This window comes from Sporothrix schenckii (genome assembly GCF_000961545.1).
Source record: "Sporothrix schenckii 1099-18 chromosome Unknown Cont38, whole genome shotgun sequence".
Classification (NCBI taxonomy): Eukaryota; Fungi; Ascomycota; class Sordariomycetes; order Ophiostomatales; family Ophiostomataceae; genus Sporothrix; species Sporothrix schenckii.
Genome location: NW_015971139.1, coordinates 2,790,156 through 2,817,261, shown reverse-complemented (window position 1 = coordinate 2,817,261; position 27,106 = coordinate 2,790,156). Strand labels below are relative to the sequence as shown.

Here is a 27,106-nt window from a genome sequence, read left to right as displayed (position 1 = left end):
ATGGCGTTCATGCGCCAATTGGCCCTTGCCGTCGGCGTGGCCATTGCCGGTCTCGGCCACAGTGCAGCTGCACAGACCGGCGACGAATCGGCGCTCTTCAGCGAGACGGCGCGGCTCAACAACGACAGCCTGCTCTGGGGCCCCTACCGGCCCAACCTCTACTTTGGCGTGCGGCCACGGATCCCCAAGAGCCTGGTGTCCGGCCTCATGTGGGGGCGCGCCGACACATACACCGACCTGCAGAACCACGTGCGCTACACCTGCGAGCAGAACGAGGGCATGGAGGGCTACGGCTGGGACGAGTACGACACGCGGCGCGGCGGCGCGCAGACGATCCACGACACATTCAACAACATTGACATTACCACGTCGTTTGTCAAGGTGCCGGGCGGGGCCCACGGCGGCAGCTGGGGCGCGCGCATCAAGGGCGTGCCGCGGCCCAAGGCGCCGACCGACGACCACCCGGACGCGAGCGTCAAGACCATGGTGGTGTTCTACCTGGCCCAGGAGGAGGACGGCTCGGCGATCCGCGTGGCAGACGTGTCCGGCCGCGACTGGGACGAGTTGGGCTTCGCGGGCGACGTGACGTTCGAGGGCGCGTCGAGCGGGCTCGGCGACTACAAGGTGGTCGTGACCAAGGGCACGGGCGCGCACCCGCAGAGCGACCACGCGTACGCGGCGGAGCGCGACCTCGAGAAGACGGTCGTGCAGTCGCTGACGGCGCCCGAGGAGCACCTGTGGCAGACGAAGCCGCTGCTGTTCCAGCGGATCAAGGAGGCGGTCGACCACGTCATTGCCGCGTACGACCCCAACGCGGCGCCGCCGCCGTGGCACGTGTACCAGCTGGGCAACCAGCCCGGCCCGGGCAACCTGCAGTTCGTGCAGCGCATGTACGAGGGCGCGTTCGAGTTTGACATTCTCTTCTCGAGCGCGTCGGCCGGCAAGGACCTGACGAGCGACGACGTGACGCGCGAGATCCGCGCGGCCAGCGAGTCGTTTGGCGCGAAATTCAACAAGGTGTTTTCGCTGCAGGCGCCGTTCGCGGCCGACACGTACCGCGCCTTTGCGCACAGCATGTTCTCGAACCTGATTGGCGGCATCGGCTACTTTTACGGCTACGGCATTGCCGACCGGTCGTACGCGGCGGCCTACGAGGAGGAGGACGAGGGGTTCTGGGAGGACGCCGCGCAGGCGCGCGCCGCGCACCGCGAGACCATGGATGGGCCGTACGAGCTGTTCACCAGCATCCCGTCGCGGCCCTTCTTCCCGCGCGGCTTCCTGTGGGACGAGGGCTTCCATCTGCTGCCGATTGCCGACTGGGACATGGACCTGACGCTCGACATTGTCAAGAGCTGGTTCAACCTGATGGACGACGACGGCTGGATCGCGCGCGAGCAGATCCTGGGGTCCGAGGCGCGCAGCAAGGTGCCCGCCGAGTTCCAGATCCAGTACCCGCACTACGCCAACCCACCGACGCTCTTTTTCGTCGTGGACCGCTTTGTCCAAAAGCTGCGGCAGGCGGCGAACGGCACGGCCGGCCACGACGCGGCCGCCGGCAGCAGCAGCAACCTCGTCGACAACACGGAGCTCGGCCTCGAGTACCTGCGCGCGCTGTACCCGCGGCTGCGGCGGCAGTACGACTGGTTCCGGCGCACGCAGTTTGGCGACATCAAGTCGTACGAGCGCAGCGCCTTCTCAAAGCGCGAGGCCTACCGCTGGCGGGGCCGCACCGAGGCGCACGTCCTGACGAGCGGCCTTGACGACTACCCGCGCCCGCAGCCGCCGCACCCGGGCGAGCTGCACGTCGACCTGATGGCGTGGATGGGCATGATGACGCGGTCGCTCCTCAACATTGCCGAGGTGCTGGGCACGGACGCGTCGACCGAGGAGGCCCAGCAGCTGCGCGCGATCCAGGAGGCCATTGCGCGCAACCTCGACGACCTGCACTGGTCCGAGGACGAGGGCTGCTACTGCGACGCCACCGTCGACGACTACGAGGAGAACAAGCTCGTGTGCCACCGCGGCTACATCTCGCTGTTCCCGCTGCTCGTGGGCCTGCTGGAGCCGACCAACCCCAAGGTGGGCCGCCTGCTCGACCTGCTGGGCGACGAGGACGAGCTGTTCAGCCCGCACGGCCTGCGGAGCCTGAGCAAGAAGAGCCCGCTGTACGGCACGGCCGAGAACTACTGGCGCAGCCCCGTGTGGATCAACATCAACTACCTGGCGCTGGTGCAGCTGCAGGCCCTGGGGCAGCAGGCGGGTCCCTTCCGGGCGCGGGCGGCGGACCTGTACAACCGGCTGCGGCGCAACATTGTGGACACGGTGTACGCCAGCTGGAAGGAGACGGGCTTTGCGTGGGAGCAGTACAACCCGGAGACGGGCAAGGGCCAGCGCACGCAGCACTTTACGGGCTGGACGAGCCTGGTGGTCAAGATCATGGCGATGCCCGAGGTGGACGTCACGACGGGCCACGTCCGGGACGAGTTATAGACAAGGGGCATGCGAGGAATGAGAAAAAGAAAAGCAGCGACTTTATAGAACATTGAAAAGAGGCCGTCGAATGACGGCTGTCATGGATGGAGCGACTGATTATTCGAGGTACAAAGTACGAAATCTTTAAACAAAATACATATGAATCGTCACTGACGTTCAATACGGCCAATAATCGTCACAATAATGACCGAAAAAAAAAAAACATGAAATGCTTCCAGAGAAAAACGTGATGTGAGTCGCCAATTGCTCGCTTTTTGCCTTCTTCCCCACACATTCTTCATTAAAAGGCTGCCTGGAGGCTAGACGTACGGTGCACACAGCCTCGTACTCTGATGACGACAACCGACCCCATTTACGGGAAAGGTAGCCAGGAAACGGGCGAAATCGCAAACTGTCTTACAATCAGTGTACCATTTTACCTTTTGTCATTTTTTTTTTCTTTTCCTCTCATTGTTAGTAGCTTGTCTTCAGCCGGTCGCTCTTGCCCAACTCGTTGTGGTCTGGCGTCTGTATTTGGGGCTTTTAGGAAGTCGCCGCTGAGCAGCGCCTGCCAATCCGGCACGTTCTCGTGTGTTCGTTCACTGAAGGAAGGTGCAACCGCCACTCGCACCAAACGCTCCGCCCACCCACGCGGCGCACTTACCATCAGCAGAGCCCTCCCTTCCTTCCCGATCTCGACGTCAGTCAGCTGCCACGCCTAAACGAACCTCGCTTTAAGCTCCTTTTTCTTTCTCTCTTTATTTCTCTCTTTTCGTCTCTTGTCTTCCTCTCTTTTCTCCCTCTCTTCGTATCGAGCGTTATTATTGTCACCAACGCTCTCTTCATGCATCCGGTGTCTTGGTCGTGCATTGTCGATTGCGGCCGCTGTATCTCGACCCCACTTCAGCGAACCTATGCCGTCATAGGCCGTTCCTCTCTAAATTCTGCCTTGAAATATCAGCTGAGCGACAGCCGTTTATCTTTGGATCTTTTTTGTCGTCTGGTCGATGCAAGCCGACTAGTTACCGTTTGAGGCTGATACTTGCGCATACTCGACTTTTCTGTGGGCAGTCCACCACCGCATCATGACCCAGATCCCAGCACCAGGCGGCGACACACCAGCACCGCAGTCGTCCTCGACATCACAGCCAACCGCCCAACCGGCAACGGCGACAACAAGAACGGCCCGCCGCCGGAGTGCCTCGCCCGAGGGCAGCTACTATGCCATGAGTGACGACGAAGAGGGCGGTTACAACACCGTGACGCACACGGAGACAGGCCGTGGTGTGAAGCTGCTCTACTCCAAGAGCAAGGTGAGTATTTTGTTTTTGTCTTTCTTCTCCATTTTAGTGACTGGCTGTCGACTTTGACTCAATCGGCTAACCTCCCAGGTCTACATCCACCCTACACCCTCTGCAAAAGACAACATCAGCGGCTTTATTGCCCTGCTGCAGCAGAAGCCCGCTCGCCGCGACAGCCATGCCGACCGCCCGACATCGTCTTCCTCGCTCAACTCTGCCTCCCTCGACCCGTCTTCGTCTGACCTCCTGCTCGCATGGCTGCCCGAGTCGTCCCTTGGTGACGCTGCCAGTGTCTACGTCAAAGTCGATCTCAACGACGAGGGCGACTCACCGCCCCGCCAGACCTACCTCGTTCCTCCGCCGCCGACCATTACCACCCACCAGGGCTCCGTCGGCCACTATGCCTTTGCCATACCCGTCAGTGCCATCTACTCGCTGCTCGTGCGGCCGCCCAGCCTGGGCTGGTGGTTTGGGTCTGTGATTATCAACACCCGTGCTGGTGACAGCTTCCCGGCACTCTTCTTCCACGACAGCGAGTGCATGTCGACTATGCTGCAGAAAAAGAAGCGGGCCCGCGAGACGTTCGATCCCTTTGGTGCGGACGGCGGCATGTTCTGGGGCGGCGACGAGGTCCTCCGCTGGCTGCGCCGCTACATCCACATCGAGCGCAGCGGCGCCGAGCCCAACATTTATCTCGTCGAGCCCACCAAGGAAGACAGCGACGCGTTCAGCGGCAAGCTCACCACGAGCTCCGTCTCGGCCATTGGCAAGCGAGACAGCATGACGGCCGGCGACCGGCGGACCTCGGGCCAGGCACCGGGGGCCGCGGGACCGTCCAGCCGACGCCAGCCGACGGGCGGTGGTGGCTCTCGTGACGCCGGCATGGATCCTTTCATGAAGTTTGTCAAGGAGACGGGCTGGAACATTATGGAAAAGTTCAGCAAGGTCACGACGTTCACACGCAACGCCGCCCAGAACGTGCTCGACGACCCGCGCGTCCCACCCCAGATGCGCCGCCTGCTGCGCAACCCCGAAGTGCAGACCATCCAGGAGGAGTTTGACAGCGCCCGCATATACCTTGCGCGCTGGGCCATGGGCATGGCGGAGCAGAGCGATCGCGACCGCAACCAGCGCATCTGGACGGCCCACGACATTATGGAGCTCGAGGACACCGACGTCGGCGAGTTTGAGCTTGTCGACAGCGCCACCGGTCTCTCCCTCGAAGAGCGCCGCAAGCCCGTGACGCTCAAGGAGTGGAACGCGTTCTTCGACGCCCGGACCGGCCGCCTGTCGGTGACGACCGACGAGGTCAAGGAGCGCATCTTCCACGGCGGCCTGCACGCCGAGGACGGTGTCCGAAAGGAGGCCTGGCTCTTTTTGCTCGGTGTACACGAGTGGTACAGCACGGCCGACGAGCGCAAAGCCCGGACGGCGTCACTGCGTGATCAGTACATCAAGCTCAAGGGCCAGTGGTGGGACCGTCTCGTCGACCTGGGCGGCCAGGGCGAGGAGGGCGAGTGGTGGCGCGAGCAGCGCGGGAGAATCGGTAAGCATTTCCCTGTCTGGAGCTCGTTGCCAAGAGCTTCCTTGTCCTTTACCGTCATTGCACAGTCTAACACTCTATAGAAAAAGACGTCCACCGCACAGACCGCAACGTAGTCATCTTTGCCGGCGAAAACATCCCGCACCCCGACCCGGACTCGCCGTTTGCAGAGGTCGGCACCAACGTGCACATGGAACAGCTCAAGGACCTGCTCCTGACGTACAATGAGTACAACCGCGAGCTGGGCTACGTGCAAGGCATGTCCGATCTGCTGGCGCCCATCTACGCCGTCGTGCAGGACGACGCCCTCGCGTTTTGGGCCTTTCAGCATTTCATGGAGCGCATGGAGCGCAACTTCTTGCGCGACCAGTCGGGCATGCGCGCCCAGCTGCTGGCGCTCGACCACCTCTTGCAGTTTATGGATCCAAAGCTGTACGACCACCTGCGCAAGGCGGACAGCACCAACTTCTTCTTCTTCTTCCGCATGCTGCTGGTCTGGTACAAGCGCGAATTTGACTGGCTCGATGTGCTGCGGCTGTGGGAGGGCCTGTGGACGGACTACCTGAGCAGCAGCTTCCACCTGTTCATCGCGCTCGCCATCCTCGAGAAGCACCGCGACGTCATCATGATGCACCTCGAGCAGTTTGACGAGGTGCTCAAGTACGTCAACGAGCTGTCGGGCACCATCGATCTCGAGTCGACGCTCATCCGCGCCGAGGCGCTGTTCCGGCGGTTCCAGCGGCTCGTCGAGGCCGTCGACAAGCAGAACAATTTCCCGGCGCCGCGCCTCAAGACGGACCACTCGTCGGCTTCTGCAGCGTCTGCAGCGTCAACGGCATCGTCCAATGCCACGATTAAGCCGGCCAGTTCAAGCAGCAGCGGCGGCGCCGAGATGAATTCCATGCCGGGCATGCCGGGCAACAACCAGCCGGCGTCGTCATCGAGTCCCTCGGCGGCTGCCGCTGGCAAGGCACCGGAGGCACGCAACAGCACTGCGCCCAAACCTGCGGCTGCACCAGCCAAAGCGGCCCAGCGGATCATCACGCCGGAACTTCGTGGCCTATTGAGCCGCAACATTTACGTGGTGCCCAAGAACCAGCCTGGCAGCGACAAGATTCTCTGGGGCAACATGAAAAAGTAGAGAATGCAGTGGGGTGGATGTTTCTTTGTCTTCTTTTTATTCTGTTATGTCCTTTTGTACTACATCTACGATACGAGGTTTAGGATACAGCGGGATTTGCATTTTTTGTCCTGTCTTCTGTTTTCATTTTTTGTCTGTTGTCTTTCATCACGCACTGCCCTCATCATTTTGCAATATAAACACAAACTTTCTTTCTCTTTTCCTTCATCATGACAACAGACGTCCAACATAAATGCAGTGATATTAGTAATTTTGTGTCGTGCTATTCCTGCTTCTACTATCTCATATGAAGTCTGCCTCTCGTATTATTGTGCAGATTGGATTGTTCATCCAAACACGCTCGTTCACGAAACAGGCAGCCTGCCGCCTTATTTCTGTCGTTTTTCCCAGAGGGGCCGGTTCCACAACAGCAGTGTGCTGCAGCGTGGAATCATAGTCTCTGTGGGCGGTAGCAACAACCGTGCGCCGCTCGCAGATGAACGTAATGTCCGCGATGCACAAGTCCTGCTGTGTAGTGTGCGCTGCGTCCAGGTCGCAGTATGCTCCTCTAGTGACCCAGTCGCTTCGCTTGTCGTCGTTCCGCGGCTTGTCGCTTTTGTTGATCAGTCTCCCCTCGTTGTGTACCACATACCATAGCCGTGACCCATGGTCACTTGTGGACAGTGACTGTGGCCCTCGTGTCGTTTTCACCTTGTCCCTCATCTTGCCCGTCTATTCCGCATCTCCCAGCCCCTCACCGCATACGAGGACCGCTCGGCAAGCCCCCACCAGCACGCCGTGGTCCACTGGGCAGGCCGCCTGACGATCGACCTCCGCCCGCGTACTCGTACCCATCCGTTGCCCACGGCGCATTGGCTGCAACAAAAGGACGGTCACCCCCGCCGCCGCCGCCGCCGCTGCCATAACCACTACCACCACCACTGCGTCCGCCACCACCTCCGTAACCACCACCGCCGCCGCCGCGGCTGTACGAGGCGCCGCCTCCGCCTCCACCTCCACCTCCACCGCCATACTGTGCTGGACTCTGCGACCGGCTGCCGCCTGCACTGCCGCCGCCGCTCCCGCCGCCGCTGCTAAACAGATTCCGCAGCTTGTCCTGTGCCGAGCCCGGTGTGCCACCGCCACCACCGCTGTTCCGGTCGAGAGCGCCAGCCGCACTCTGCGTGCTCTGGTAGCTGCCCATGCGCTGGCTCGGCAGGGGCCGGGGGCCGGGGCCACCAGGGCCACCAGGGCCGCCCGACGCCGGCGGGTCGCTGTTGCGGTTGCTAAAGGGAGAGAGGCGGTTGCCCTGCACGCCGCCGACGCGGGCCGTCTGCCGCAAGGAGCCGCCCACGGGCTGCGCCTGTGCGGCATTGGCATTGTTGTCCCAGAGCGAGGACAGGCTGCTGCTCGGCGGCGCACCGGCACCGCCGCCACTCAGCGCAGCGCCGCCGTAGCGGGAGCCCACGCCCGGGCCCGACGGGACGACCGTAGCGACGGGCGGCGGCGGCGCCTTGGGATCGGGCGGCAGCCACTGCGGAAAGCTGCGGCCCTTTTCGGTGTAGTAGGCGCGGAGGACGCGGCAGACATGGGTGTCATCTTCGGTGTCGCCGTCGGCGTCGCCGCCCAGCAGGGTGGAGCGGAGGTTGGAGATGCGGGAGGTGGTGGTGGTGAGGATGTTGGAGTACCAGGAGGCCATGGTGGGACGCCCGGTTGGCTAGGTGACCGGTGTCAAGGGCGAGATCGAACGAGACGAAATGCAGTCGTCGTCAACAAAGGCGGAAGTCGAAAGCCGGACGTCGTATGTCGCGGCCGTCAAAGGGGCAGATGGTCGTCTGCCTGTATATCCGTCGAGTGGGCCCGCACCAGAGACTGGAATGGATGGACGTCGGCGAGATGGACGATGTTGGGAGTTGAGCTGGCTCGAAACAGGAGAGACACGACGAAAAGACAGGTGTAATTGGAGTTGGGAGGACAAGAAAGGTAAAGGGGATGTGGTATACGGAGTGGAAAGGGAAGAGGCGGCTCGGTTTGAAAAGAGCGGGCGGCGGCTCTTGCCTTGCACACCGAAGCGAAGCGACCGCCAGAAACGCAGGAAACAGCCCCACCCCACTCCAGGCCTCCCCGCCTTTCATTCATGCGCTGCTACGGGTACCGTAAGATACTTATTCAATGCCTGTGGCGCCCGTGTGCTATTTTGTGCTATTTTTGTGCTAGTTGTGCTAGTTGTGCTAGCGCTGCATCTCTCTGTAGCGTTTACAGTGCTTGCAGTGGACCAACAGCGGGAGCATACCGTCAGAATTAGGTAATCTAAGCATGTGAACTGTACTCGCCTGAGCTTCGCTGTGAACACAGCTTGAAAAATGAAGCTTTTCAGTTTTTTTTAAAAAAAGTGAAGTTAACGAGTCCATCGGTGAACATGCCACATTCATAATTTTGATACTCAAACTCACTCTGAGCGATACGCGCCATGTCGCGATCATCAGTAGCCCGTCGAATGCCACAACGACACTGGGCAAAGGGCTGTCCAAAATCATCGACATCATCACCACCATGGCACGTATTCGCAGCGACTCAAGAGACGCAAGAGACTCAGCCCTCCTCGTGCACTGCTTTCCGGCGTCAAATTCAGATCCAACCGCATTCACTGGACTCGGCTGCACGTAGAACGAACCACGTACCCCTCCGGCTGCCAGCAAAATTCAACATCTCACCAAAACGCTGCATGTCATCAACAGCGTCTCTGTCGTCTCGCCTTGTCGCCTCTGCTACGCGCCACGGCCCCCTCCACTCCGATGATGCCACCATCTATGCTCTCTCGTCTGCCCCTGGCAAGGCCGGCATTGCCGTGATCCGAATATCAGGGCCGGCTTGTTTGGACGTATGTGGCCCACGGCGCCTTTGTTTTCATGTGTACCCTTTAAGGAACGTCACGTAGTAACAGCGGCCCAAGATCTACAAAGCCTTGTGCCCGTCAGCACCCCCGATCAAGCCGCGGTACGCCGCTGTGAGGACCCTTTATGGTCCCGCCGAAGCGTCCGGCGACAGCGACATTCTCGACCGTGCGGCCGTTGTCCTCTATTTTCCCGGGCCCAAGTCCGTCACCGGCGAAGACGTCCTCGAGCTGCACGTCCACGGCGGGCCAGCCACCGTCAAAGCCGTCCTGGGTGCCCTTCCTGCCACGTCTCGCAGCAGCAGCAGCAGCAGCATACGCTATGCCGAGCCCGGCGAGTTCACCCGCCGCGCCTTTCTCAACAACCGCCTCGACCTCGCCCAGGTCGAGGCCCTGGGCGACACCCTCGACGCCGCCACCGAGCACCAGCGCCGCACCGCCGTGCGCGGCAGCTCGGGCCGCCTGGGACGCACCTACGAGGCGTGGCGCGCCCAGCTGCTGGCGGCGCGCGCCGAGATTGAGGCGCTCATTGATTTTTCCGAGGACCAGCACTTTGACGAGTCGCCCCGCGAGCTGCTGCAAAACGTGTCGCGCCACGTCACGCAGCTGCAGCAGCGCGTGCGCGCCCACGAGGCGGCGGCCGACCGCAGCAGCCTGTTGCGGCACGGCATCCGGATTGCGCTCGTCGGCCCGGCCAACGCCGGCAAGTCGTCACTCATGAATCTGATTGTGGGCCGGGAAGCGTCGATTGTCTCGCACGAGGCCGGGACAACACGGGACGTGGTCGAGGCGAGCCTGGACATCCGCGGATACCTGTGCACGTTTGCCGACACGGCGGGGTTCCGGCAGGTGGTGGCGGCGAGCGGCGGTGCCATTGAGGCGGAAGGCATCCGGCGGGCGCGCCAAAAAGCCGCCGACGCCGACGTCGTAGTCGTAGTGGCATCGGTCGACAAGGATGCCGCGTCCGACACGTATGTCGTCAGCTACGACGAGGAGACGCTCCGCCTCGCCGCCCAGGCGCGGCAGCGGATGGTCGTTCTCAACAAGTGCGACGTCGTTCCAGACGCGTCCACTCTTTCAGGTCTCGTCGACGAGTTCCGCCGGACGGTGGACCAAATGATGCGTGCCAGCCAGGAGAGGGAGGGCGATCCCAACGAGAACAGCCAGGTACCGGTCATGGCCATCTCCTGCCGGGCGGCCGAAGCGTCCGCCATTGGTGAGCCACTTCTTATTGAAATGGACAGCGCCAACAGCGACCCTGGCGGCGTCCACGGTCTCGTCGATGCCCTCGCTGCGTCCTTTGCCTCCATGACTGACCTGCCGCCCGACGAGCAGGACTTGTTGGGCGTCACGGCCCGACAGCAGCAGCTCCTGGCGCAGTGTCGCGAGCACCTCGACGATTTCTTGGCAGAAGCGACTGACGAGGATGCCGATCCGGATGTCGTGCTGGCGGCTGAGCACCTGCGGTATGCGGCCGACTGTCTGTCGCGAATAACCGGCCGTGGCGAGGCGGGCGATATTGAGGAGGTGCTGGGCGTGATTTTTGAAAAGTAAGTCCAGCCACTTTTCTGGCGTCGGGTTTAAGTATGTTATGGTGTCTTGACAGTTTTGCTAACAGTTTCGTAGGTTCTGTGTCGGGAAGTGAAGTTAAGGTGCCGTGCCCATGTTGCGTGTTAGTGGTCCTTCTGGTCTCGTGCCCTGTATATATCCAAGTAAATATCCAAGTAAATGTCATTGTAAAGCAAAGATTCTTCGTGCAGAATTGTATTATATAAAGAAACTGCAGCTGTATCAAGTTGCCTGCCGTGAGGTCTCTGTCTTGTGAACCCAAACCCAAACCCAATAAAGGAAAACTAAACAAGAGAGAACAATCCAAACAAGCAGCGCAAATCAGCATTCTCTGCAGTCGTGTGCGCATTGCCTGTCATCAAACTGTTCCATCGTGGTAATGGGAGAAGTATGAAAAGAAAACGCCGGGAACTCCAACAGCCAAGTGTGCCAAGAAATCAAAACCGTTTATGTCTAAGAAGTACAGGAGCAAGCGCCAAGCAAACTGGGGCTTTCTACTCGTCCTTGTCGTCGTCGTCCTTGTCACCCCTGAAAGAAAACGTTAACATTGTGCGTTGCTGATATCCATAGACGTGACGTATACTGACTTGTTGTAGCCGCTGCGGCCCTTGTCCTTGGTCTCGTCCTCGTCGTCAGGCTTGCCGTTGTAACCGCTGCGGCCGTACTCGACGGGCAGCGTCATGATAGCAGAGTTGGCGGTGGTGAAAAAAGCGGCCATTGTGTTCGGTTTGTGTGTAGTTGTGGCAATACGTTGCAAAGAAGCAAAGATGGTAAGAGTGGGATGCGGAGTTGAAGCAAAAGAGAAACGATGTCTGAGAAGTGTGTCGACAAGTATCACTTTATATAGAATGGGAGTAGAACACGAGCGGGAGTGTTTAGAGGTAAGTAGAGGCAATGTAGATGTGCAAACGATGTGATTATGAAAAGTGGAAAGATATAGCTCACGTTCTCGGAGGGAAGGGCTAAACCTTATATAGGCTGAGGGCAGAGGGTATCCGTATTTGCAAGATGCTTCCAAGAGGGAGGCTTTTGCTTTGCAAGGATGGAGGATTTCTGGTTCATCGCCAGCATCCTTCGTTCAAGGACTGCCGCTGGGGGCTGGCATTGCCTCTGCCATCCCGTCGCCCCGACTAAAAAAAGACGCCGGCGTCGATGTGATCCATTGGCGGATTTGGGCTGGTGGTGATAACAGACGAAAGCAAAGACCAAATGACGAAAAGAGTCAACGATCATCTAAACGCCCCCCCTGGCATGGCCGTGTTTCTAGCCCATTCTCTGCATGGGCCTGCGTGCGTGCGTGCGTGCGTGTTGTCTGCGTGTAAGTGCGTGTGCAATCGGCGACTGGGACTGGGCCGGGTGTAAGACGTCAATTTCCTATTTGGGACCAGACCAGCTCACAAACTGTCGCGCGCCTTGTGTTGTCTTTGGGCGCGGTCGTCCTTGTTTGGCATTGTTGCCCTTGTATCTTGGGTGTTTTTGCTCTTCGACTGGCCACTGGGGTCCCCCTGCTCGCTGGCCCGCTTTGTCTTGTTTTGTCTACCCAGGCAAGCAAAACAGAAAAAATAAGCAATAGGCGAAAGGGGTTAAATGAAAACAGTGGAAGAAAGAGTCATCAGTGGGTATGGGCGAGGCAGCAATCGCGCATCTCCCAAGGCAGCAACAAGGCAGCCACACTAACGAGCAACAGGTGCCGCAGCAAGAAACAACAGGGGTGTCAAGAATGCGAACTAGAACGTTGCATGAGGCTCGGCGAGGGCCGCTTTTGAAAAACAAATAGACACAATAAAACAAAAAGGACAAAAAAGATGACATGAATGCACGGCCCAAGGAGCAGTCGCGAGAGAAATAACAATTGAACAATGAGAGGGGTTGGGTAAATTAGGCAGGCCGACAAATCAGAGAGCGTGCGGCGCTGAAGCCCAAGGACAATGCGACGCAGACAAGGACCAAAAGCAGAATGAGACGAGACAGGCAGGGATGGGAAGCCTAGCCAACGTCCAATTCCCAAACTGCCAACGCCCCTTCTAGATGGCGCCTGGATCATTCACGCCGATGCACGCGCAGCCTGCACCTCCTTCACCTGGACGCCGCTTGTTTTGCAGGAGCCGTGCGGTTGGCGAGCCGGCGGTGCGCCAGGTATTGTCGAGCAAGCGACTGGCACTCCATTGGCGCTTGGATGTCACGGGAGAGGATTGGAATTGCGAATTGCGGGTAGCTCGATGTGAATCGACTGCGGATGGATGACGGATTCGTGGACTTGAAGACGAACACGGCCCCCAGGTGGTAGTATTGGCCCGGAGATACGAAAGTCGTTTCGCGAGCAGCTGGCGAGACGGTGACGCAGCGGCAGAGAAACGTAAGAAACAAAAACAAGAAACAAGGAGCACGCAGAGATCAACAAACAGGAAACCAAACGACTCGTGCACAATGTGACCGCATTGCAGCCGATGGCTATGGCCCGGCAAAGGTCGGACAAACAGCGGAGCGGCCGAAGCGGCAAGAGGAAGAAAGAAGGTGATCTGATAGGAAGTAAAAGTAAGCGAGACGAGCATGTATTGAGAGGCCGGAAACAAACGGGAAAAGGCGCGAGAGGTCAAAACAGTGCGATGGACATAATCGACAAAATCAACAAGATGGAAACCGGAAAAGACAGGGGCTCATTGGGACACGAGTCGAGGCGAAGTCAAGCAGCGTGTGATGGCAGAATGGGAAAGAGCAAGGCTGAGGGGGACCCACGAATCCTTTGGCCTGCAGTAATCGCCACGCCGATGCAAGTGCGACCGTCCTGCATTTGTCGCCTAACTTTCGATGGGAAGGAGCTTTTGCATCTTTGTGTTTCTGCTTCACAAGTGACCAGAAGGGGAAGGGACGGTTTCTACAAGATTGCGAGTATGGTATGACAAGCAAGAGGCAAGAGCGGCGCAACCCAAAATCGGTAGGACTCTCCCCGACAGGAAACCGGCCTGTAAGACGAGCACTAGGCACCAACATGGCTTGGCCGTACTCTCGTGCTTGCGTGTGTTTGTGTCGTAAGGGGCCAAAAGCAGCTGTAGGCAAACAATACACATGGGGATAAAATAACGATGCGCAAGGTGAGGTAGGGCGAGGACAGAACGACGAGTTCCTTCCTTTTCGGGACGCGACTAATGGGACCCGCCTTAGGCAGGAACGGACTTCAACAGTGTGGGCAACATAAAATGTGCGGGCACCTACTAAACATACCGTGGACGCATAGCTCTAAGAAAAAGAAGGAGCCGCGCTCCCGGCATTCTAACAGATCACCGTGGTTCAGTTGGAAAGGGCCAAAATGTCTTGCGACTTGTACGGAGTATTTGTTTATTCAAAACAGAGATCCAGGGTTGACCGATGATCCCACGCCACTTCCAAGCACCATCCGTTGAGACCGAAGTCCTACCAAACATACCACCTAACGGAGAGATCAACTTTGAGAAAAGACGCAATGGTTGGAAGTACCAGCAGAGTAGGTCTTACCTTGTTGGTCTCGAAGACGGCCGATAGACAGGGGACAAAATGCAGGAACATCATTCACGGTGCGACTTTCGTCCAGATTCCGCAGGACCTGCAGTCGAGCTACTTTGTACCTCGCATCAAGGCCAAAGTACCCTTTCTCTGCGAGGATGTCTCGACCATTCTGGGTCAGCTGCAGCAAGCTGGCCAGTGGGGGCGCATGCTTCATCGTAAAGTACGTGTAAGAGACACAAATCGTAGTATCAGCCGTCTACCACAGAAGCTGTCCTCGCCCAAGCCACGCTTCGTAGGCGCCTCGATAAAGTGCATTGGTGCCATGCGTGCCTGGATGACTCTTTCCGTTTTTGTTTCTGACGCTCACGTACCTTCCCCGAATTCGTTCCTCGTCTCAGCTTTGCGCGCTTGAGTTCCCGTGCCTCTTTCCTATTTGCACCATGCCGTGTCTTTGTTACTTCCTTTTCAAACGTCCCAGTGAGGTAAGAGAGACCAACTACACGGCAGCTACGACCGTTGTAGTCCCCCCTTTTTGTCCGTCCTTTTTGTTTATCGATCCAAACATCAAATCCATTCTCACCAATACCACCAACTCTCAACGTCGCCCATCCCACTTGCACGACACACACTGAACGACGAAACGAGCTGCGAGCCACCAATCTCCTGTCCCTCTCGCCGTTTCATCTGAGCATTCTCGCTTCATCCCGTCTTTTGTACGTCAATTTCGTAACGTTGAATTGGTCGCTCTTCTTACAACGTATTTCGACTTCGCCTCGCAATTTCGCTTTGCAATGCGTCTGCCTCTTCGGCGCTGATGCTCCTTGTGGCCAGCGAAAGGCGCAACTTCGTGCCGAGTGGATCGTGTCAGAGAGCACAGGGCTGTGTCACACTATCTCACCTGCACGCAAAAGAGCAGCTACGTCATATTGCAGCCAGGCGCAAGGCGCTGTGAGGTCTCGCCTATTGTCGACCAATCTAGCGACCTTTTCGCCGGGCCGTCTAACTCTGGTAGCCTTCCTCCGGCCCCCAATCCAACCCTGGTCACTTCGTGTCCCCAGATAGAAACCATCCACTCGCGGCCGTGCCGCTATCTTTCCTCAGGCTTCCCTCGAACTCTAACATTGTTTATTTTTGTGTGCCTTGTTCTTACTTTTTCATTATCCCAGCCCTTCCTTGTCCACTTGACGCCCTTTCTGGCCCGGATTTGCCCTTGCGCTACCATTGTGACGCAGAAAGAGCGGCCTCGGCTTTGCCATCTGCTGACCACAGACAATAGAAGCACGCCCTGTGTGGATAATCAGGCAACTCATGATTTGCAAACAGCAGGACAAGGAACAAAACCCGCGCAGGTCCGGAAACGTGGTGTGAAGCCGCGGAAGTTATCGGCCACGACCAGCTACGGTGATGATCCGACACATCCCATTTTGGGCACAGCAGGTTGAACAACCTTTCCTCAGGGCAACTTTTGATGCTGAGACCTGCGAGGAAATGGAACGAAAAGGAAACACCGACGCAGACAAACTTTCCTAAGAGAACGGCACAAAGAGGGCGAGGGCGACGTATGAGTTCATGTATCCCGATTTGATGCGCCAACAGCCCACGTTGGCTTGCATCTCGCGAAGCGTGATGCTGACTTACTCTGCCAACAAGTGTGGCTTGGTAGGCGGCTGAGCCTTGCTCCAACAAGAACCCTGCGCCGCGCTACATCGTGGCCAACTTTCGTCATGTCCCTCGCAAGCAAATAGATCGGGCTTAAATGGTTCTTCTCAGCCAAGTCTCGATGCCGGCCGCAACTGTCTCATCTTTGTGCTGCGAGTGGCTTCCCAAGCGGTTCCTCTGATCCTTCGACACTAGATCCTTGGCGTTCCACAGCATCGGGTGAAACGGTTTACAGTCCACTTTCACTCATCGACATCACAAGGACCGTTCCTAAATCTGTTCAACGCCTTGGCTACCGCCTGTCCGCACGCCTCGGCCCTTGTATAGCGCTTGCTTCAGCCATATCTGTTCTCTGCGATCCAGAGTTCAAGGGACAACACAGGCCGGGTGCAGAAGCCCCTCTCCCATCCCCCAAAACGGAGGAAGAGATATGAGGTACGCTGCGCCAATTACGCCACATGGCTAAAATAAACTTTTGTTGCAACAACGTATTCCAGTTGTATCACTCGCTAGGAACAGCTCTATTTCAAGAACCGGTCAGACGACATCTTTTGTGTTTCCTGTCTTGACCGGCCTGGCCGGTCGGCCAGTCATTGACCGTTCAGCCGGGTCAACTCGACGACAATATGAGTGTGGCTGGCATACGACGAGATACGTCATGGCCGCGGCCCTTCGATTGTCACGGACCAATCCAACATTGGCTTCTAAATTAAGATCCTGAGAACCCGTTTCAAATCTTTCGTTGGCCACAAGACACAGCGGAATACATATTAGAAAGAACACAATAAACGTCAAGTCGCGTATTTGAGGCAGCACCAAGACATTCTGTCCCTCGCGTCTTGCCACGCCAACCCGTCCAGATCCGAGCCTCGTGTATAGTCAAGCATGGTGGGCCAGTCGTAGGCGAACGATATGGAATGCAAATACGATCTGCACACCCCGGCTAAGCCCTATACAGAATCTCCTCTACTTGTGTCTACCGCAGAAGTACCTGTCGCAAGGAACAGGCAGAGGACGGAACCTACGGCTGTGCGTGTGACTGCAGGATCAGGATCGCGCTCCTCGCAGCAGTGGTTGGGGCAGGAGGGGTGGCCCTGTCCATGCCTGTGCCTCCTATTGGACGGGTGTTGCACTCGATGGCTGCTGCTTGTTCAGCCTTGTGGAGATGGTGTCAGCCTGGACGAGGTACCATCTGTACAGTCTGTATGAGGTCTGAGCACCCGGCACAGATACAGATTGTGGACACTGTCTGCGCTGTTCGGCACAGTGCTGGGATAAGGCAACCCGAGGGAGAGCACGCAGAAGGATCGCACACGGAAACCAAAAGTGAACCTGAGCAGGTAAGATGGGACTCGGAGTAGTCAGGTACGATTCACGGTAAAACTGCTGACTGGGTACATGACCAGACGACATCGTAATGTGACCCCAGCACGATCTCCTTTTGTCCCAATAGAGTGTTCCACCATGTCTCCATCCTGTCTTTCCCTGCCCGTCATTTCCTCTTGGCGTTTGCAAATCAGGACTCCTCGGTGTCGGTCGTGTATTCGAATGCCCCAGGAACCGGTGCATCCGGTCCACCCTCACTATCGGGATCGGCTTCCCATGGTGCTGCCGATGCCGTCTTGGACGTTGCCGTCGCTGCTTCAGCGTCTATATTCGTCTCTGTGCTTGGTGCCTTCGTGTTTGCTGCGCCCACTGGCGTCACTGTCTGCATATTGCCAGGCAGCCCGTCTGCCTCCACAGTCGTCCCCAGGATCGCCGACATCCACTCGGCCCACTCCCATGGCCGCTCTTCACCGCCCGGCATCGAGTTGAAGTACTCCCAGCCCGACACGCCCGCAAAGGGACCGCCGCGGATGCCCGGCACGCCTGGAAACGCCACCGCCGCAGCCGATGTCGCTGCCTGCAGCTGCATCATGACCTCTGCTGACGTGTCCAGCGGCACAAACCCGGGGCCGTTGGCCGGGTTCGTCACGAGGCCCATCACCACGCGATGCGCCGGCCACACAATCGGGCCCGGAAGGTGAGCTTGAGGCGGGAGGCCCGCTGGCCCGCCTGCACCACCCAGTCCACTACCGGGCGGACCCAGGCCGACCATGGTCGCATACATGTGCGGCTGGCTCGCATCACCCCAGCCGCAGTAAAACTGTGCGTGGTACCACGCAATCTCGTGGCCCCGTTGGCGCTCCAGGTCGGCGTACGAGAACCCGCTGAGGTTGCAGCGCGGATCGTACGGCCGCAGCAGTGCCGCTGCAACAGGCGCCATCGTCAACAGGAAAGCCGGGCCAAAGTCGGCGCGCAGCCGGTCAATCAAATGAACAATGCCGGGCAGCGACATGGGCTCTTCGACGTCCAGATCCACGCCGTCAAGCCGGCGCCGCCGAAGGAGGCCATGCAGCAGGGCGTAGTGTGTCTCAAACGACTGCCGGGACACGCCCCCCCGCCCCACGTCCAGCCGCTCGTACGACCCCTTGGCCGCGCCCCCCAGCAGCGCCAGCACCCGCACCCCGCGCGCCTGCGCCGCCGCCACCTCGCTCCACAGCACGTCAAACCGCGCGTGGTCCGGCGCGTGGTCGTTGAGCGTAATCGGCTTGTCGCCGTCGGCGCCATTGATATGCACGGCGGCGACGACAATGTGCGTAGCCGAGGGTCGGCCAGAGCCGGCGCCATCGTCGCGGCCGAGCAGTGGCAAAATGGAAATGGGCCGCTGCCCGTCGCGGGTATGATGTGTCTGGTGGTAGACGACGACCTTGGGCGATGGTGGAAGAGGAGCCATTGTAACAGGGGGGTAAAGGGTGGCCGCAGAAGGAAGCGTGGAATGTGGTGTGCTCAAGAATGAGGGGCAAAAGTGGAGGGTGGTACGATTTCGCGACGATGGTGCGCGACGAGACGCAGCGAGCGGCGCACGACCCCAGATCGAACCGCGTTCTCTGCTAGGCGAGCTCTGTATCGTGATTTGGAAGTGGGAGGTGGGTGAGTACAAGTGATTTGAGATGCGCCCGTGTGAGAAGGAAGACGCAGTTGACAATGCTATTGTTGCGGATTTAGTAGTGGCGGGAGCGCCTGAGGAATAGTAAGCGTGGGTACTTTTTGTTTAAATTCGACGTGAAACGAAACATAAACATAAATAAACGTCACCGCTATTACGATAACTTGGTGGAATACACGACAAAGATAAATATAAGTAGTTCGATGCGTAATAAAAGAAAGAAGCAACGAAAATAATAATAACAATAATAAAATGAAAATGAAAATGCCAGCAACGAATAATTCACAACTGGCAATCCACAACATATACAGTCGTTTGAACAACGTACTATTCTTGCAAATATGAATCCCATTCTTATTTAAGTAGTAGACGGGGAATATTAACATAATAGTCAAAGCTTCACTATAAAGAAAGAAAACACCTATGAAAGGGTAACACCCCGTAGTAATATAGACGAAAGGAAATATAAAAGTATGAAATATATAAGAGAATGAATGAGAGTCAGAGGAAATAAGTATTCCAAACGCAAGAAACCCAGGACATGAACCAAAACGAAATGATTGGATGCAGTAAGATAGATATAAAGAAAAAGAATGCGCATTGTCCAAGGACAATATGCTCTCCAACACAATGCTCCCGCCTCTGTATTACGCCCATTATGTTGCGTCCTCTTTTGCCTCGCCTCCTCACATCTCACCCTACACCTTGCGTGCCGGCGAGCTCAGCAGGAAGCCGTCCTGGTCGTACAGGCCCAGACTGTCCCGGCTCGCTGCTGCCTGCTGCCGCATGCTCCGCACGCTCGGCGGCGTACTCGGGCCCATGGTCGACCGGGCCCGCAGCTTGCTCACAGGGCTGCCGTGTGCCGGCAGCGCCGCGGTGCCGACCTGAGTCGAGCGGCTCGGCGACTTGCGCAGCGGACGGCCTGTGTTGGCCTTGGGCGTCGACGGATTTGCGTTGGCGTTGACGTTGGCATTGGCGTTGGCGACGACGCCGAGGTGGGAGCCTGCGGTGGCCGAGGGCGTGAGGGCGCCGCCGGTCTTGTTGGGGGTGCCCGACGACGGCGTTGTCGAGCCCGATGCCGGGTTCTCGTCGACGCGGCGCAGGACGGTGCCGGTCGTGGTCATGGAGCGGGCCGAACGTGTGCGCTGGGGCGGAGGGCGCGAGGAGACGCCGCCGGTTCCAGACGATGACGACGACGACGACGACGCAGCCGGAGGAGCCGAGCTGCGCTTCGACACGGCACCACGGTTCTCCTTGTCGTAGCCGCCACCGCCGTGGCTCGGCACCTGCGACAGCCGCTTCTTGCCGAGCGCCAGGTACTGCCGGCTGCCCACGGCGCTGCTGCGGTTGGCCATGCCACTGGCGGACTCACCGGCACTGCTGTTGCGGCGGCGCGCGGCGCGGCGCGGCTGGGTCAGACCCATGGCCGAGGCAGTCGTGGCAATGTGCACAGCCGACGAGGGCACGCTGCCCAACGCGGGCGAGCGGCCGATGGCTGAGGTGGCGTTGCTGTAGCAGCTGGAGGCTTCGCTGTAAGCGGTGCTGTTCATGCGGCGCAGCTCGGCGGCGGCAGAAATGACGGTCATGTTGTTGTTGGTGTTGTTGTTATTGCTGCTGCTGCTGTTATCGTTCTTCTGCGAACCTTTGGACGTCTGCAAGCTGTACGAACCATGCGGGTTCTGCGCCATCTGCTGGCTCAGGGCATTGAGTGCGGTCAGGTTGCTCAGGCTGCCAAACGACGGCGGCCGTGGCAGGGGCCGCACGGCGCGGCGGAACTGGGCTTCCTCGCTCTCGATGGCCTGCAGCGCCTCGATGCGCTCGTTGAGTGAGCGGCGGCGGTGCCGGGGCGGGTTGGGCGGTGGACCACCGTTGCCCCAGCTGGTGCGCGGGTTCGCATGGTGGGGCACGAGCGAGTGCTCGTCCTCGGGCGCCAGCGTCGGCGAGCTCTGCAGCAGCGAGCGGTCGGCGGACTTGCGCCAGGCGGTGGGCGACGACGGCGGTATAATGCTAACGGCGGATGAGGGCGTCTTTTCGTCGCTGGGGTCGGCAGCGGAGGCATTGCTGTTGTTGCTGCTTGTGCTGGTGCCGTTATTCGCACCACGCTTGCTGGGGCTCGTCGCCATCCGGCGCACAACCTGTGAGGGCGTGGCTGGCCCGTCATCGTTGTCGCTGTTGGCGCCGTTCATATTGTGCGGTCCGCCAAAGGTGAAACGCAGGCTGTTGCTGTGCATCATATTGTAACCGGACTGCTGGTGCTGCGGGGACGGTGCCTGCTGCCAAACGCTGCCGTTGCGGCGGTGGCGGCTGCGGCCCTGGTTGGCGCCGTTGCGGGAGTTGGTGTTGGCGCTGGTGCTCATCATGCTGCCAAGGTTGTTGCCGCTCGAGCTGTGCGGGATCATGATGCCGTTGGCCTTCTTTATGGTGCCGGCCGACCGCTTGGGTGACCGTGGTGGCAGATCAGGAGCAGCCGCGGCAATCACAGACATACCACGCGATGCCCGGGACTTGGGCGTCGAGAGAGCTGCCGGGACCAGCGTGGCGTCATCAGTGCCTGGCACGACGGCATGGGACACCTGGACGCGCTCCAGATCCTTCTCGGCCGCAAACAGCTGGCTGTCGGCCGTCAACGTGATGCCCAGACCGGCCAAGATGCGGTCGTTCTGGGCGTCGTCGTCGTCGCCGCCGTCGTCACCGCTGTTGGCAATACGCACGCCGCCCTTGGACGTGGCCCTGCTCGCCACGGTGCCCTTGTCGGACCGCTCGTCGACACTGTAGACGGTCGAGAGCGACGAGCGAGACGAGGCCGCGGACGAGTACGCGGAAGACGGCGAGCGCGTCTCGGGGGACGAGTTGGAGAGATTGGATGGGGTTGGCGCGGGCAGGTGGACAGCGGGAGCCGGCAGCATCATGGGGTGTGCCATGACGCTGCTGCCGCCCGCCGCCTGGGTGAGTGTGCCGGCGGCGACGCGGTTCTTGTTGGGGCTCTTGCTGGGGCTGGACAGGGCCGTGGGAATGGCGTCCAGGATGGGACTGCTGTCGCGGGCGTCCTTGCCATGCTCGCCATCCCGCGAGTTTTTGCGCGCGGCCACCATGCTGTCGGCGTCCGAGCCCGAGGTCTGCGAGACACGCTTGATCGACTCATTATCGGCGTCAGCCGCAGCAGTCGACATCGCAGTCGCCGTGGCAGTCGCTGCAGCAGCGTCTGTCGTCTTGGCCGGTCCAGTCGTCGATGCGCGCTTTAGAGAGCCCAGGTTGCCCAGCTGCTGCTGGCCCTGCAGCTGCCCCAGACGCTGCTCCGTAGAGCGCAGGATCTCGGTCAGGGCGGCCTCCGTGGCATAGTTTGGCTGGGACGCGTGTTTGCTGCCGGAACGAGACAGGCGGTTTTGTTGCTGCTGCAGCATGTGCTGTTGACGGATCTGCTGCTGGAGCTGTACCTGCTGCTGCTGCATCATCATGACCATCATCTGGTGCTGCTGCTGCGCGGGCATGCTGGGATGGAAGGGCACGCCGGGCGGGATGTACGTCTCCGGCTGGCGTGGGATGATCAGGGCAGGCTGCGGCGGGCGGGGCAGAGTCCGGGTCGAGATGGGCGGCGGCGGCTGCAGAGACGGACCTTGCTGGTGCTGCTGCTGACGCTGCTGGGTCGGGTTGGGCGGCTGTTGCGGGCGGTAGCGTGGATTCTGCGGGCGCGGCGGCATGTTGGCCATGGAGGACCGGCTGGGGCTGCCGCTGCCGCTGACGTTGTTTGCAAACCAGGGGCCGTTGTGGCCGGACATGTTGGACGGCGGCTGGTTGCTTGGCGCGAGCAGACGCTGCTGCTCCGAGGGCGGTGGCGGGCGCTGCGGGAACGAGTTGGCGCGGATGACCGAGAATGTCGGCGGCGGCTCGCGCAGACCAATCTCGCCGCTGGCGGCGTTGCGGGCAATGGAATTGCCGTTGTTGTCGTTCTCGCCCGCGAAACTGGGGAAGAAGAGCGAGTTGGTCGAGGCAATAATGGATGTCTCGGGCCGGCGTCGACGCAGCTTCCGCGGCGAGCCGTCAGCCGTGCCTCGACGATGGTGGTGGTGGCCGTGGTGGCCGTGGTTGTGCAGGCAGTGGTTGCGCTGGCTCTGGAGCTTGATCTCGTTGCTGCCGCCCTGCGAGCCGCCACTGCTGTTGCTGCCCGTGCGGCCCAGGACGGCCGGGACCCGCTGCCTCTGGCGGCGGACCCAGCGGCGCTGGTTGTGCCAGAAGCGCCGCCAGCGCCACATCCACCACCAGACCAAGCCGGCGCCCTCAAAGTCCCCGTCCATGGTCGAGAACGAATCGCGCGTGGAAGCCAGCGAGCAGCACGTGCTCGAGGCACAGTCCGAGACGTTCGCGCCGCCTGGGCGGAAATAGTTGGCAGCGGCCGCTGCCGCCGCTGTGGCTGCGGCGTCGCCGGCCACCGGCTGGCCATCTGCCGGCCGGCCTTCCTCGTCGCTGTCCCGCATCATGGTGACGGTCATCATCTGCTTCTTGCGGGCCTCTTCCTCTTCCATGCGGCGGGACTCGCGGCGCTTATGACGCTTCCGCCGGGCAGCCCATGTGCACAGCAGACCGCTGGCCACTGCCACGAAGACGGTCCCGATGATCACGATGGCAATGATGACCCCGAGACTGATGGCGGGACCACCACTGGTAGCTCCGGCCGTGCCGGCACCATTTCTCGCGAGCAATGTGGGCATGGTGAAGTGTTGTATAACAATATGAACTACAAACGAAGAACAAGTGAAACGAGAGGACTGTTGATCGGAAGATCAGATGGCAGAAAACAAAACAGAAAGAAAGAGAACAAAAACGAGTGAAGTGCCTCAGAACATGCCGACGAATGGTGTCTGAAAGGCGGTGGATGAGGTAGTCCGATGAATGTATTGGCGAGGTCGGGGTCGGTGACGATGTCGGTGTCGAAGTCGATGGCGAGGTCGACTGCAAATAGGATGCGTTTTGCTCGGGACAAGTTGGCGATGCGATTGTCGACGATGGGCGAAAGGGATGAGGAAGGAAAGAGACAAAAAAAAACATAAAAAAGAACGGCTGGCTGGGCCATCGGGCAAACAAAAAGCATGAGAATTGGCATTTGATAATGACTTCGTTGCGACGACAAGGCCGGCTTGCCGCCTTGACAGCCAAACATACGCTGGAATGTGTTGTTGGGGACGACAAAGGGACGGCATTCCAACCATGCGCAGTGGCAGACAACGGACCTTCGGGAGATGGGTTCGACGACTTTGTGCTGCGGTGGGGCCATATGACATTCCATGAGCTCTCAGTTCGTCTCGATTTTTTTGTGCCCGATGGAGCTGGGCGATGCTGGCTGTGACAGATGACATTTGCGATTGGGGTTGCCGAAATTGCCACTTTCGGTGTAAGTCGCGATGCAGTGAGGATAGCGCAATTTGAGTGGTATACAACTAAATGCACTGCTTTTGTGCTGTCATCCTCGTGGAATGGGCGAATGCTAGAAAGCAATTTCGCAACACAGTCGGATTTTCTCTGCTAGGCTGGCCTGTGGTCCACGCCAGATAATGGTGTGCTTTTTGAATCAACGAAGGAAGCAACTGGGCAAAGTCGAAAACATCCAAAAAATATTCAAAACAATTCAAAATTGGAAAAAGTATGGTATCTCGTACAAGCAACGCCCCATTTCCTCCACCCCGGTCGACAACGGCATCTGCGATACCATGCAAAGACAAACAAACATCGATACAAATGATGAGACGACAGAGGAGTTCAAAGACATAAGATAAAAGTAAGAGAGGTAAAAGGGTAACCAAAGTACCAGAGTACCAAAAACTAGATGGAAAGAGGGACGAGAAGCGAACGCACAGCGGCGAAAGATTGCGAAATATAAACCAAGAAAGAAGGAAAAGGTGAAATGAGAAAAACAATGTCGACCTGTCGACCACAAATTCGACTCCAACAGCAAACCGCCTCAGTTTTTTTGTTGCCCGTACTCCACAACACCCGCCAACTACCACCGGTGCTTTCGGTGGCGGCGCATGTGGTTGTGGACGCGCGGCTTCACCGCGGCGGCCGGCGTGGTCGTGACTGTCGTCACCACCGTCTCCGGGTCCTCTGTGACATAGACAACCGTCTCCTCCCACAGAATCTTGGTCACCATGTTGCCATTGGTAATGTACTGCGTGCTGACCACGTTGGTGTGGGTGTCGCTGCTGGGCGTGCTGGGCGGCGGGGCCGTCACACTGCTGGGCGTCGAGGGCGACGGCGAGGGCGGCGGGGGCGCAGGCGACGAAGCAAACACGTGGTCCGAGTGGATGTTGGCCGCGACCTGCGCGTTGACGGCGGTGGTTGCGGCCGCATTGGGAGGCGACGAGGGCACCGGCGCACCGGCAGCGGCGCCTGTGGGGTTAGCCGCCTGGGCCACGACGCTGCCCGCTCCGAAACCACCGTCGAGACCCAGCGTCGACGTGGGCTGGAACGACAGCGCGGGGTCGTACGTGTTGAGCATGGTGACGTCCATGAAGTTGCCAAACGGCGCGACGTTGCCCGGCAGGCTAGCGGCGGGGCCGGCGGTGTTGTCGCTGGCCACATTGTCGGGAATCTTGATCTTACAGGCCTGGGCGTCGGACAGGGACTGGATGGTGAAAAGCGGGCAGTCCGAGATCTCGCCCGAGGGATTCGTGCAGGTGTTGACGGCCTCCTGGAGGAGAGCGACGTCCCAGCCGGTCATGAAGTCGCCATGGTACGAAAAGCCTAGACTGTCAGGTGGGTGGACGTGGGATCGGAGTTGCTCAATAACGCTGCTTGCTTACCTTGCACATCGCCATTGGAAATGACAAACTGGCCGGTGCGGCCAATGTACGCCGCCGTGTTCCAGATGGTCTCGTAAAACAGACTCGGTAGCCGCACGGGGAAGTCGTCGGGGCAGTCGCCCGCCATCACCAGGTCCGGGTAGGCCACGTGCGACCGGTGGTTGGCCGAGTCCACGTCCTTGCCGTTCCAGCACGACGGGAACATGAGCTCAAAGCGGATGCCGTCGGGGCAGTTGGTGTCCAAGAACTTCTTGTCAGGGAAGAAATGGCGGTACAGTGACGCCTCGGGCGAGGTGCTGTAGTCGAGGCAGTTGAAGCCGAGGGCGCGCTGGGCGAGCTTGTCCTGGCTCGTCTGGTTGAGCGCCGCCCAGTTGGACTTGGGCGGATCGGCCATCTCGACGTTGCCGGCCGTGAAGGCGCGGCGTTCGTTGTCGCCGGCAATCATGCGGAAATCCTTGGGAAAGGCGGTGATGTTGTTGTTGCCGTTGCCCGAGTTGAGCAGGTAGTAGGCGAGCGTGCCGCCGACCTGCTCGACGAGCTCGTACTGGTGGGTGGTCGTGTCCAGGAAGTACAGGGCCGGGTGCCAGTACGACGACTTGTCCTCGGTCACCAGGCACGACGTGCAGTCGCTGGCGGTGATGTCGGCATACGTGGCGGACTCGCCGAAGCCACCGGAGCCCATGATGGCGTGCAGGTGCGAGGACGGGCCACCGGGGGATATGAGGGGGTCGATGCGGGCGTTGCCGGCCACGCCGCGGCACTCCATGCGCCAAAAGGCCAGGGCCGGCGTGATGGCCGCAGCCACGAGAATCGAGACCCGTGGGCTGACCATTGTCGGTATCTTTGGAAAAAAAAAAAAGGAGGTCCTGGATCGAACTGGTGATGTTTTTGGAAGGCGAGTCTCGAATTTCCGTATAAGGAAAGTACAGTCGAACAGTCGAACGGTCGTGGAAGGTACGATGCCGTGGTGACGGGCCTCGAAGATTGTAGTTTCCTGATCGAGAAGGTAGAGGTTCCTGCCAAATGGAGACACACTATATCTGAAGTCGTAGATTGGCGATAGTCGATATCGCGTTGTAGAGCTGAAAGGAGAGAATCAAGTGAAAGACGATGCGGTAAAAAACGAATGCGATCAACACGACGAAGCAGACAATGAGCGGGAGGACACTATGAAGACGATACGTGGTACAGCCACTGCTGACAATGAACGTCCGAGAATGCCAAAAAAAAGAGTGGAAGTCGAAGTGAAGATGTTGAGATGTCAAAGACAGTATCAAAAAAGC

At 59.1% G+C, this 27,106-nt stretch overlaps 8 protein-coding genes across 8 annotated transcripts; 3 read left to right on the top strand and 5 right to left on the bottom strand.

The window, feature by feature from the left end:
* Window positions 1-2,490, top strand: SPSK_05967 (mannosyl-oligosaccharide glucosidase; the record flags this gene model as incomplete). The annotated part of the gene is made up of 1 exon (XM_016732675.1): window positions 1-2,490. One exon carries the CDS (start codon window positions 1-3, stop codon window positions 2,488-2,490), a length of 2,490 nt encoding a protein of 829 aa, XP_016592619.1.
* Window positions 2,491-3,557: 1,067 nt separating this feature from the next.
* Window positions 3,558-6,457, top strand: SPSK_05921 (GTPase-activating protein GYP7; the record flags this gene model as incomplete). The annotated part of the gene is made up of 3 exons (XM_016732629.1): window positions 3,558-3,785; window positions 3,864-5,319; window positions 5,400-6,457. 3 exons carry the CDS (start codon window positions 3,558-3,560, stop codon window positions 6,455-6,457), a joined length of 2,742 nt encoding a protein of 913 aa, XP_016592618.1.
* Window positions 6,458-6,739: 282 nt separating this feature from the next.
* SPSK_10721 (uncharacterized protein) lies at window positions 6,740-7,159 on the bottom strand (the record flags this gene model as incomplete). Its single annotated transcript, XM_016737022.1, has 1 exon — window positions 6,740-7,159. The coding sequence occupies one exon, from the start codon at window positions 7,157-7,159 to the stop codon at window positions 6,740-6,742; it is 420 nt and encodes a 139-aa protein (XP_016592617.1).
* A 31-nt stretch (window positions 7,160-7,190) lies between these two features.
* On the bottom strand, window positions 7,191-8,135 carry SPSK_06490 (major facilitator superfamily transporter sugar; the record flags this gene model as incomplete). The annotated part of the gene is made up of 1 exon (XM_016733195.1): window positions 7,191-8,135. One exon carries the CDS (start codon window positions 8,133-8,135, stop codon window positions 7,191-7,193), a length of 945 nt encoding a protein of 314 aa, XP_016592616.1.
* Window positions 8,136-9,161: 1,026 nt separating this feature from the next.
* Window positions 9,162-10,974, top strand: SPSK_06129 (tRNA modification GTPase; the record flags this gene model as incomplete). The annotated part of the gene is made up of 3 exons (XM_016732836.1): window positions 9,162-9,317; window positions 9,381-10,879; window positions 10,956-10,974. The coding sequence occupies 3 exons, from the start codon at window positions 9,162-9,164 to the stop codon at window positions 10,972-10,974; spliced, it is 1,674 nt and encodes a 557-aa protein (XP_016592615.1).
* A 6,582-nt stretch (window positions 10,975-17,556) lies between these two features.
* SPSK_06334 (chitinase) lies at window positions 17,557-18,816 on the bottom strand (the record flags this gene model as incomplete). The annotated part of the gene is made up of 1 exon (XM_016733040.1): window positions 17,557-18,816. One exon carries the CDS (start codon window positions 18,814-18,816, stop codon window positions 17,557-17,559), a length of 1,260 nt encoding a protein of 419 aa, XP_016592614.1.
* Window positions 18,817-19,727: 911 nt separating this feature from the next.
* SPSK_05843 (uncharacterized protein) lies at window positions 19,728-23,735 on the bottom strand (the record flags this gene model as incomplete). Its single annotated transcript, XM_016732552.1, has 1 exon — window positions 19,728-23,735. One exon carries the CDS (start codon window positions 23,733-23,735, stop codon window positions 19,728-19,730), a length of 4,008 nt encoding a protein of 1,335 aa, XP_016592613.1.
* A 1,286-nt stretch (window positions 23,736-25,021) lies between these two features.
* Window positions 25,022-26,655, bottom strand: SPSK_06202 (WSC domain-containing protein; the record flags this gene model as incomplete). Its single annotated transcript, XM_016732909.1, has 2 exons — window positions 25,022-25,764; window positions 25,824-26,655. 2 exons carry the CDS (start codon window positions 26,653-26,655, stop codon window positions 25,022-25,024), a joined length of 1,575 nt encoding a protein of 524 aa, XP_016592612.1.
* Window positions 26,656-27,106: the final 451 nt, after the last annotated feature.